A 12,047-nucleotide genomic window follows, 5' to 3' on the forward strand; every position below is an offset into this window, starting at 1 on the left:
AACAGCCCGAAACCATGTTTCAGATCTAAGCTTATTCTACAGGAACAGGAACAAAGACAAGTGATTAATTTGTAATTCACTTAGCTGATAAATATCATCCCATGTTATTTGCCCAAGGGCTGTAAAACACTGGACTTTATTTCCTGTGGCAACTGATAGGAATATAGTTGTTTGGTCATAATGACTGATGTTTTCAGTTGCCATTACTGGCTTCTGCTAGGTGACAGAGCTTCGCCCAGCCAGCTTGCAGTCATAAACCATCCATCCACACCTTAGTGAGGCACTCACAGAGAACTTTATGGTTTCTGCAGGACACTCACATGCACTGCTTCATCTGTCCCCATCCTTGCCTTGGAAAGTATGTACACTGTCCTTATCAGTCCAATTTACATATAAAGGAAATCTGGTTGAAGGAGTGAAGTGACTTCTCAGGGTTACACAGCCAGGGCTTCTGACTAAATCGTGTTCCATCCTTATATTGCATCAAGACTGCCTCTCTAATTTGTGTGCTTCATAAATTATATTATCCTTTCTAGAGATGCTGGTTTTGGGACACCTGCCATGGAGAGCCGCAGCCTGATGGCGCTGCCTAGTAACTGGAGGGTGCCCCAGGAAGAGCGAATATAGTAGTCCTTCCCTCATTTTCCCACACCCCAGAGGGGAAATGCCCCAATACTCCCTTTCCTTATGTTCAGAGAACTTCAGCCATGGAGCTCCTGTGTCTCCGTAGCATTTAGAGAAATGAAAATCCGAAGCAGGAGGTCCCGTGGCTATCATTTGCCATAAGCTGGAAGTTCCTAGGATCAGAGATGCCTGGGGTGTTGTGCCTGCCCCAGGCCTTATAAAGTCCATCCCCTGCAGTGTTTGAGGGCTCATTGCCTCCAACCAGATCTACGATTTGGAATTATCTAGTGAATTATTTATGCTTTTTACATTTGACGGAGGCTCATGGCTGAGTTTGAAAACACTCAATTCCTGGTGCACTGCTGGGACCTAGAACTGTCTGGAAAACTGAGGCTCAGAGCAGTTAAGTTTCTAAAGGTCCCAGAGCTAGTAATGGGCAGTACAGTTTTAAATCAAATGTGTCTGATTCTCTTTTTTTTTCTTTTTTGAAGTTTCTTTATTTTGAGAGACAGATAATGTGAAAGGGAGTGGGGCAGAGACAGAAGGAGAGAAAGAGAATTCTAAGCAGGCTCCACACTGCCAATGCAGAGCCTGTCGTGGGGCTTGATCCCATGAACCATGAGATCATGACCTGAGCTGAAATCAAAAGTTGGGCGCTTAACCATCTGAGCCACCCAAGCACCCCAAGTGTGTCTGATTCTAAGTTACACTAGCTCTTTAGTGAAAAATCTGTGTGCAACAAAGATTTCTAGGTAGGAGGGTTAGTGGACTGTGTTCTGCTCCTTAACCAGGCTTGGGTGGAGAACCCCAGAGAGTGAGGTGGGAGGACCCATTACAGAAGAAGAGGAAAGAGGCTCTGAGTCCCTGGGCCTGCAGCAAAGGAGGAAAAGGAGACTGTTGGGTGGGGGGAGGGGAGTTGTGGGCAGCAGAAAGGCCCGTGTGCAATGTGCTGATGTGCATTTCTAACCTTGTCCCCAAGAGACTCCTCAAGTGGGAAGCTGAGTGGTGTGCTCTTTGGTGACATCATTGCTGCTCCTGCTAGAAACACACTACTGCAGCATTGTGACCTCTCTGGAATCATTTGTGCTCTTCTCTACTCAGAGAAAAACCCAAAAAAGTAAATTTCTAAGTATTTATTTCCCCTCTGTATTCCCAAATCTCTTTGTTGGAACATCTGTGAAATGATAAAAGCAACTTAAAATGACATGGAACCCTTTGCAAATACACAATTTGCAAACACCATAAAGACGGTCAGTGCTTGAGTTATTTTGATCAAGAACTGCTATTTCGCAGGCAAAGAAATAGAGTGGCAAATCACTCACTTGTATAAAATATTAATAAAAGTGTTCTGAAGTGTACGAAGAACACATCTCATAAAGAAATACCCTTACTCCAGGTGGGACAGCCTTGCTTCCTTGTTATTCCCTAGCCTTGGGGCCCTAGTGGAAACCATTTGCCTACCTGTGACTGAGCACACCCTTGGTTCTGCCGGGATCACAGGCTCCTGTCGAGAAGAGGGTTCATTATGAAGAAAGGAGGATACCTGGGTTTAGCTGTAGGCACAGTATGAAGGAAGGGAAGGGTAGGCAAGTCTCCAACTTGTAGAATCAAAGGTGGGTGGGGGATGGGTTAAACAGGTGATGGGATTAAGAAGGGCACTTGTGAAGAGCATATAACCGGGTGTCGTATGAAAGTGTCGAATCACGAAATTCTACACCCGAAACTAATATTACACTGTATGTTCGTTAACTGGAATTTAAATAAAAACTTAATTATTAGCAATTAAAAAAATAAGGAGGTTAGAAAAAGCCCAGTGTAACTTCCCTTTCATGTCTCTGCAAAGGAGTTAGAAACCAAAGACCTAGAATCCAAGACTATATACACTTGGGGAAGATTCCAGAACCCTTGTAGCTCTTTTGTTGTTTTTGTTGTCCCTATTGGGTTCACTCTATCAACATACAGTCCTTTTCTGAAACCTTTAAGACAAAAAAGGCTCATGTACTTTTCTTTACACAAGAACCACAGGTGAGGCCAGCATTGTGAGGAGACGAGGAATATAGCATCTTTGTGCACAGAGGCCAGGGTCAGAAGAGCCTCTAGGCATGAGGAACAAAGCTGGAAGAGTCAGTGTGGGCCTGAAAAGAGGTGGTGAGGCCAGATGGTCCTCCCCCCCCCCAGTTAGAGGCCTGGGTTGAACCACCCATTTTTTCCTCTGGGGTTTGTCCAAATCTAAGCCCTCCGTGGTAATCAGCACTGCTAGAGTCCCACTGAGGGAACAAAAAGATAAGAGAACAGGATCCTCCAGTGGGTCCTGAGTCACAAAATTATCAATCATCATCCTAAACATCTCCCTTACCACTAATCTATCCATTTGCTTTGGGAGAAAGCATTAGAGAAATGCCCAGGAATGCAAAGACCCAAGCATGGATTTTTCATGAATTTCCTCGGCTATATTATATGTCATAATTAATTCTGGTTTTCCTCAACATTTTCTTACACTACAGAGGTTAGTGGCCATTAACAGAGTTATAGCAGAATACTAGAAATGTCAATAAGTCTTTAAACTAAAATGAAGGTTATATGGAACACAGCCTTTTTCTATGTTTCTATGAGATTAGGTATTAAAAGTTACTGATTAAGCTACAGTTGTCTTTTATTAGGAACTTGCTGTTTGAATGGGCTCTTTTTCAGTTGTGCACAGGTCTGCAGCCCACTGATAGAAACACCATTAGGAGTTGAGTTGGATGGTCACAGGCAAACCCTGAACGTTTTATCTGCTAAAACAAGCCAAAGCCACTTTCTGATGTGCTTTTCATTCTCTGCTTTATCCTTTCCCCATCCAGGCAGCTTCATCAGCCCTGAGCAGTCTGGGCCACGTGTACACAGCCATTGGTGACTACCCCAATGCACTGGCCAGTCACAAACAGTGTGTTCTTCTTGCCAAGCAATCCAAAGATGAGCTTTCGGAGGCCCGAGAACTTGGCAACATGGGAGCTGTGTATATTGCCATGGGTGACTTTGAGAACGCTGTGCAGTGCCATGAGCAGCATCTGAAGATAGCCAAGGACCTGGGGAACAAGCGAGAAGAGGCCCGGGCCTACAGCAACCTGGGCAGTGCCTATCACTACAGGAGAAACTTTGACAAGGCCATGTCTTATCACAACTATGTGCTGGAGCTGGCACAGGAGTTGATGGAGAAGGCCATTGAGATGCGGGCCTATGCCGGCCTGGGCCATGCTGCCAGGTGCATGCAGGATTTGGAGAGAGCTAAACAGTACCATGAGCAGCAGCTGGGCATTGCTGAAGATCTCAAGGACCGGGCTGCAGAGGGGCGAGCATCCTCCAATCTGGGTAAGGACAGGATTGCTTGCAGGATTTCAGGGTCAATGCCACGGGGCTGGAAATAGCTGAGGTAGCCCACTATCTCTTACAGGAATCTGTGTGTTTGTAGTCAAAAGAATCTCCACATTGTGTGTGTTGTGTATTTCTTTTAGATATATTTCCTTAGAGCCTGCCTGGTCTAAATCACACGGTCCTTCCTGCCATCACAGTGCTGCAAGGATTAGAATTCTGAATACTGGAAAAACAAAACACCCCAACCTTGTAATCTGTTTAGAGAGAAGAGCAACCAGATTTATCTAATTAGAGAGAAAGAGAATGAAATCAGGATATAAAAGCTATGTTTGCTTTAAATGAAAGAGAAGCTGCTAGGAAGTCATCAATGGAAGGGAATTTGAGAAGAATTTTGTTTAAAGGGATTTCTTTACTTGGTGACTTTAATGCCACAGGAAACCGTATTTTTTCCTCAAAAGTGTGTGTATTCACAAATGACGCTGCTAGTTTTAGTATAAATGCAAAATTATTTTTGAAAGATCTATTTAAATAAGTTAGATTTGCAGTCACTGTTTGATAGTACTTGGTTATAATTAAGACATAAATTTGGTGGGATTTATATGTCATGGTGAGAGACAGTAAGTATTGGTAACTGGCTGCTTTTTAGAAGACACTGTTACCTTGTTTCTACTCAAACAGATGTGGGTACACGTACACGATGAATGGAAGGAACAGATGCATTTGCAAGTATGAGCTGAACTCATCCCTGAGTCCCATTGTTTGTTCTGTGTCCACATGGACTCAGGGCAGGGAGAGGACAAGGAGAAGGTCGCCTTATTGCTATTAGTGTATGTTTATCAGGTATTAGTAGCAGCGGAAGGTAAAACTCAGCCCCCTTTTCTTATGACCTACAAAACCAAGGCACCCCCTTGTCTATTTATATAATTTTAGCACTCCCCCGTCACCTCTACCTCTGCTTATTGTAACCATATGTTTCCTGAATATAGTTGTTACAAAATGTCTGGCAGATCCCCGGAGATTACTCTGAAGATAGTATCGAGATCCGAATGAGAGTCTAGAGAGTCTGATAAGAACCGTAGATATAAGCTCTTGGCATTATATATTCATTCAATAGATTACAAGTATTTATTGAATCATTACTCAGTGTTGAATCCTGGAATAGTTGCCCTAGGGATAGAAATGTTAAAAAAAAAAACAAAAACAAAAACAAACAACTTTGCCCTCAAAGAGCTTACAATTTAGTAGGGAAAATAAGACAAATACATAGGGCAACAGTGGCTTCTCTACAAGACAGTATTAGTGATGCTGGCGTTTCCGTGAAATTGCAAGAAGGAAGACCCCGAGGGCTGGGAATAGCCTGGAAACTTCTTGGAGGAGATTATAGACCTCTTTACACCTTGAATAATAGGGGAGATTTGGCCAGGAATGAGATGGCGTTGATGGGAAGGCATATGTAAAAGAATGGATTGGCATGTCTGAAGGACGGTGGCAGAGTACCCTTCAGGAATACACTAGAGGATGGCAGATTAGTATGAAAGAAAACTAGGCAAGAGATACGCTAGCAGAAACTCCTGAGGGTTTTGAAACGTAGGAGTAAGAAGATAGACTAGATATTTAAGGAAGGCAAGTGAGCGGCACGTAGGATAGATTGGAGGGCTTGGAACCTGGAGTTTAGAAGGCTGTGCGTATTGACCATTCAGATTTTCTTTATCATCTTGTGTCAGGTTTGGTAAGTTGTATTTTCCAGAGACTTTGCTCGTTTCATCTAAGTGTTGAATTTAGTGACATTAAGTTGTTCATAATATTTTCTTATTTTCCTTTTAGTGCTTGTAGGCTATCTAGTGAGGTGCCCTCTTTCAGTTTTGTTATTGATAGTTTGTATTTTGTACCTGAAAACCACCTCACCACCGCCCCCTCCCCCCCCCCCCCCTGTTTCTGGATCATTCTACTTAGAGATTTATCAGTTTTCTTGATCTTTTTGAAGAACTGAGTTTTGCTTTTGTTAATTTTTTTATTGCTTGTTGTCTCTTTTCTATTTCACTTATTTCTGGTTTCTTTTTTATCATTCTCTTCTTGCTACTTACTTTGCTAGCTTCTTAAAGTCAAACCTCAGGTGATTGACCTTGACCTTTCTTCTTTTTAATACAAGCATTTAAAAATATAAAATTTCTTTAAACACTGCTTTACCTGCATCTAATAATTTTTACCAGATTATGTTTTTATCTTCACTGAACTTAAAATATTTTCTAAGATCATTTGTGATTTCTCTTTACCTCCTAGATGGCTTATTTAATTTTAAATATTTTGGATTTTCCTAGACACATTATTATCATAAAATTTAGTTTATTTATTTTTAAATTTAGCTTAATTTCATTGTGGTCAGAAAACATACTTCGTAGGATTTCAACGGATGTAATGTCATAGATGTCAGTCATGGTGGTGATGGTGCTGCTCAGGTCATCTTTGTTTTGATTTTCTTTCTTTCTTTTTTTTTTGTCTATATGTTTTGTCAATTGCTAAGAAGGAGATTGTTAAATCTCCAATTATTATTGTGATCTTGTCTGTTTCTCCATTTGCTTCTGTGAAACATGGCTTCATAGACTTTGAAATTCTGTCATTGGACAAATGTTCATTTGTGTGTTTGTCTTCCTGACAGATTGACCCTTTTATCATTATGAAATATTTCTTTTTTTGTCAATAGTCATACCTTTTTGTCTTGAAGTCTACTTTATCTGCTACAAATATACTCACTCCTACTTTCTTATACCTGTTGTTTGTATGGTCCATCTTTTTCCATCTCTTTACTTTCTATTTAATCTGTGTCTTTAGTTTGTTAACAGCAGATAACATCTAGTTTGATTTTGCTTTTTTATTGATTTTGACAATTATGGCCTCTTAATTAGAGAATTTCACTCATTTAACATTTAATGTCATTATTGATGTTATATTCAGGTCTGTCATTTTACTGTTGGTTTTCTGTTTGTCCCATTTATATTTTGTTTTCTGTTCTTCCTTTCCTACAATCTGTGGTTAATTTAATCAGATAGGTTTTATTTTAACTTGTCTATTGCTCTTTAGCTCTACCCCTTTGCATTTATTTTAGTGGTTGCTCTAAGATCGCGTTATATTATCCTTAAATTTTCACAATCTACTTTGAGCTAATACCATACCACTTCCCTTAAAATGTAAGCACCTCACAACTTTATAAACCCATTGATTCCTTACTCCCTGTTCTTTATGCTGTAGTTGTCACAGATATTACTATGTCTACATTCTTTTTAAACTTCACAATACAGTGTGTTTTTTTGTTCTATACAGTTATATTAAAGAATTAAGAGGAAATATCTTTTCTGTTTACGCACTTATTTATCATTTATGGTACTTGCGGTCATTCGTAGAGATCCGAGTTTCCATCTGGTACCATTTATCTTCAGTCTAAAGAACTTCATGTAGCATTTCTTGTAGTGCAGGTGTGCTAGTGATGAGTTCTTTTCATTTTTACTTACTTTAAAATGTCTTTATTCACCTTTGTTCTTGAAGGATATTTTTGGCGGATACAGAATTCTACGTTGATGGATTTTTTAAAAAAAGCAGTTTAAAGTAGTCTTTCCATTGTTTTCTGGTCACTATTATTTTGATGATATGTCAGTAGAATTGAAAGTATGTAGAGCATGTGCTAATTCTTTCTTGATTGCTTTCAAGATTTTCTCTACTTTGGTTTTTAGCAGTTTAACTGCAATATGCCTAAATGTGGATTTCATTATATTTTTCCTTCCTCTGCTACTTTGAGCTTTAGAATCTACAGATACAGATGTTTCCCCAAACTTAGGAATTTTTTACCTATTATTTTTTCAAATGTTTCTTCTTGCCCATTCCCTCTTTCCTCTGTTCATGAGACTCTGCATTACTCTTAAGTCTTTCAATATTGTGCTATGTATTACTGAGGGTCTGTTCACATTTTAAATCTTTTTTTCTCTATATTCTTCAGATTTGAAAATTTCTGTTAATCTGCCTTTAAGTTCAAGAACTCTTTATTCTGTCATCTCCAGTCTGCTTTTAAACCCATCCAGTGATACCAAGTTTGAGATTCCCGGAGACTATTCTCACTTCAGACATCAACCATGAGCATGGGTCTCCAAGACCACCCTCGGGTTCAGTAATTCACTAGAAAGACTCCCAGAATTCACTGACAGCTGGTATACTCATGGTTATGGTTTACTACAACGAAAGGATTCAAAGTCAGCCAAGGGAAGAGACACATGGCAGGAGAGTTCTAAGCAGGAGGCTTTCCGTTGTCTTCTCCCAGTAGAGTCACAGACAGTGCCAGTGCCTGAAAAGCAACAATATCTGACAATATGCACAGACTATTATCAACCAGAGAGGCTCACTTGAGCCTCGCTGTCCAGTTTTTATTGGATCTTGGTCTCATAGATAGGTTGACCACCTGCTTGGGCGATCTTCATTTCCAGCCCGCCAAAGGTTGAGCTGAAAAGCCCCCCTGTAAATCACACGGTTAGCATCAACTATTTGGCAATGGTCAACACCCTCACGTAAACAAAGACACTCTTAGAGCATTCTAAGGGCTTAGAGATTGCTTCCCAGAGCTGAGGGTAAAGTCCAGACCTCTCTTTGGGCAAGGTTAATTCTTTACTGCGTAAGTGAATTTTTTATCAGACATATATTGTATTTTTAGCTTTAGAATTTCCATTTGTTTCTATTAATAAACATTTTAGTTTTTCTGCTAAGATTTATGTTTGTTCACTACATCTATTTTTCATGTACATAGCCAAGCCTATTTATTACAAAAGCTTTTAAAACCTTGTTTGCTAATCCTATGTGAGTCACCTCAGAGTTAGACCCCGTTATTTTTTAGATCCAGTATAGTTAACATACAGTGTTGTGTTAGTTTCAGGTGTACAATATAGTGATTCAACCATTCTATACATTACTGCGTGCTCCTCATGGTGAATATACTCTTAATCCCCTTCACCTGTTTCACCTACCTCCCCACCTGCCTTCCCTCTGGTAACCATCAGTTTGTTGTCTGTAGTTAAGAGTCTATTTCAGAGGTAGACCCTATTGATTGCCTGTTGTTAATGTTGTTTTATAACAGCTTTATTGAGATATAATTCACATACTGTGCAGTTTACCCAATTAAAGTGTATAATTCAGTGGTTTTTAGTATAGTCACAGAAGTGTGCATTGATTGCCTTTTGTTTTGAATATGAGTCACATTTAATGTTTCTTTGTATATTTAATAACATGGGATTATATCCAATATTGTGAATGTTACTTTAGAGAGACTATGGATTCTGATATATTTCTCTTAACAGTATTTTGTTGTTGTTGATCTTTTACCCGTTAACTTGGCTTAATTCAAGCTCCAAATTCAGTCTTTGTGGTGGGCTGCAGCTTAAATCTGTGTTCTGATCTTTTAGCTTTAACTGGGCTGCTTAGATTCAGCCTTGCACATGCATATTTCAGGAGATAGAGATTGGGGTAGAATTTATACTCAGAATTGAAGGCTTCCCACTGTGGCTCATTCTTCTAGTTCTTCAAGCCAGTAACATTGTGTTTCTACCTGTGTTGTAGCCTGACCACATGTCACTAATTGGGACTTTACCTCTGGCCACGACACTACCCCCCCCCCCCCCCAAAAAAAAAAGGTTCCCTGGCATTTCAAAAATAGGAGACTTAACCAATGCTATTCCTTTCTTCAAAGGGTCAACTCCAACCCTCCTACAGTTCCTCACTGATTTTGGTTACATGGTGTCTCTTTGTGGATTCCTCCCCTTGCATCCCTCCCGGCCACTCCCCACCCCCTGAGACCTTATAACTATAAAGTTGGGCTTTATATAGACGTGGGCTGGTCTGAAAGGCCCTTCTCCTCCATTACTGGAAGTGGAGCTCCTCCTATTCATTTTGGACCATTAAAGTTTGCCTTGGGCACCTTTGTCCCCTGGAAAGATCAACAGTGATCTCCTCATGGCTGAGTTGAGAGATCTTTTGACAGTTCTGAATTTCCCTAGTCATATGCAGCATCTGTATGCTCAAACTTTTCCTTGAAATTCTCTCCTCTTGTATTGTCTGTGAAGCACTGCCCTCCTGATTTTCTTCTTGACTGCTCTTTCTGGACCTTTTACATTGGCTTTTATTGTCCCTCTTTTTTAAAAAAAAATAAGCAATTAAAAAAAGTTACAAAAGTGATACTTCTGTTAAAAAAAAAAAATCTTATGATACCAAAGTGTATAAAGTAGAGAAAGGTCCACCTTCTTACATTATTTACCTTCCCTGTTCCACTTCTCACAGTTAACCACTGTTAACAATTTGGTTAGAATCTTTCCAGACCTTTTTAGTATGTACATAAACACGTGGCAATACAATCCTATGTATAAATATACACATGTCTACAGATTATTCCTTTTTTTCCAAAACTTCCATCATAGTACATAGACTTTCCTACAGCCTGCTTTTTTTATTCTACCTTCTAAGGCCTTTCTCTGTGTCATTCAGATAACCTACCTTATTTTTAACGGTTCCTTTCCATTGTATTGCCATTTGTTAAATATGGGAGTTCTTGTCTTTTGTTCCTTGATTGTTTTCTGTTCTTTCTTTGTATATCTCCCTTTACTGTTTTTACCAGCCGTACCTTCAACTACAGCTTTAGTGTACATTGTTTCTCAATCCATATGCACCAGCGCTGACCTCCTGCCTGAGCATCATTTTCAAATTTCCATTGGCCTGGCGGATACTCCTTCCAATTTTCATGCTGATCTGTCAGAGTTAGTGAGTCCAGATGTGAAGTATCTTTGTCCTAAATTGAATTCTTCTAGCTTCTCTAAGTTTGGTGATGACAGCCTTACTCCTCTGGCTATCTGTACTAATTTTCTATCGCTGCTGTAACAGCCACAAACTTAGTGGCTTAACACAAATTTATTTTATCAACAAGGCTGGTTTCTTCTGCAGGCTCTAGGGGACCGTCAGCTTCCAGTGGCTGCCTGGATTCCTTGGCTTGTGCCTCTTACTCCACGTACAGCGTGCAGCATTCCTTTCTGCTTCTGTCACTGCACTGCCCTCTCTGCCGCCCCGACTCCTTTCGCATCCCTCTTACAAAGACTGTCATGATTACATCAGACTCACCTGCACAATCTAGGACAGTCTCCTCACCTCAAAACCCTTAATTTAATCACACCTGCAAAGGCCCTTTTGTCATATAAAGTGACATTCACAGGCTCTAGGAACTAGGACGCGGACATATGGGGGCGGGGGTGGCATTATTCAGCCTGTCTTAGAAATCTAAAATCATCTCTGATTTCTTCCCTTTTTTTCTCAGTTGACTGACAGTCTAACAGTTGTCAAACAAATATTCTCATAAGGGTTCTTTTCTTTCATTGTCCCTTCCTGGTTGCCCAGGTGGCTGCATTAGCCTACTAGTTGGGTTTTCCTTACCACCATGCCCTCCCTTCCATGTTTCCTCCACCCCACACATCAGTATGAGACCGATTCTCCCAAAACTGCTCTGCGGGTAGTAGTTACTACACATTGCACACAACATTGTGGTCAGGGTCCTTACCTTAAAGTGGGGTTTGTCACGATTTCTAGTATTTAATTGCACTGTTCCTCTGTACATACTATTTACTTTCCCTGAAATTGGGCTTTTCCACCTTCCCTTATCTCACCACACTGGCTGTGCTCTTATCCTTTACTATATTTCCTCAAGCTGTTTTTTCCACTTAGGCCTTTTGCATCCCTATCTTGCTTGTCTAACGTTTACCCATCTTTTTTTTTAGGATCATTCTAAATACTGTTCACTACTTGAAGTCTCTTGATAAAAAGTAAATCTTTCTCTCATCTCAGCCCTAGGAATACTTTCAAAATTTCTCTTATTTATATTCAATCACAAATTTTGGTTATTTGTGTACTTGTATAGGTACCTCTACTGGATTAGAACTCAATGGAAGTATGAAGAGCATTCTATCTACAGTCTCTGTATCACTGAGTAGAACCCCTATAACTATATCTACATAGTGGATACTCAGTAAATGCTTATATAGTTAGATTGAATGAGT

At 40.1% G+C, this 12,047-nt stretch overlaps 1 protein-coding gene across 3 annotated transcripts in view; it reads left to right on the forward strand.

Moving 5' to 3' along the window:
* The window catches only part of TTC28 (tetratricopeptide repeat domain 28), a 628,165-nt gene that overhangs the window by 446,187 nt on the left and 169,931 nt on the right, over positions 1-12,047 (forward strand). For all 3 annotated transcript variants that reach the window (XM_042910405.1, XM_042910407.1, XM_042910408.1), the window contains one exon: positions 3,468-3,975. In XM_042910405.1, the coding sequence (XP_042766339.1) occupies positions 3,468-3,975 (508 nt within the window). The remainder of the gene's footprint in view (positions 1-3,467; positions 3,976-12,047) is intronic.

Source organism: Panthera leo, chromosome D3 (assembly GCF_018350215.1).
Source record: "Panthera leo isolate Ple1 chromosome D3, P.leo_Ple1_pat1.1, whole genome shotgun sequence".
NCBI lineage: Eukaryota > Metazoa > Chordata > Mammalia > Carnivora > Felidae > Panthera > Panthera leo.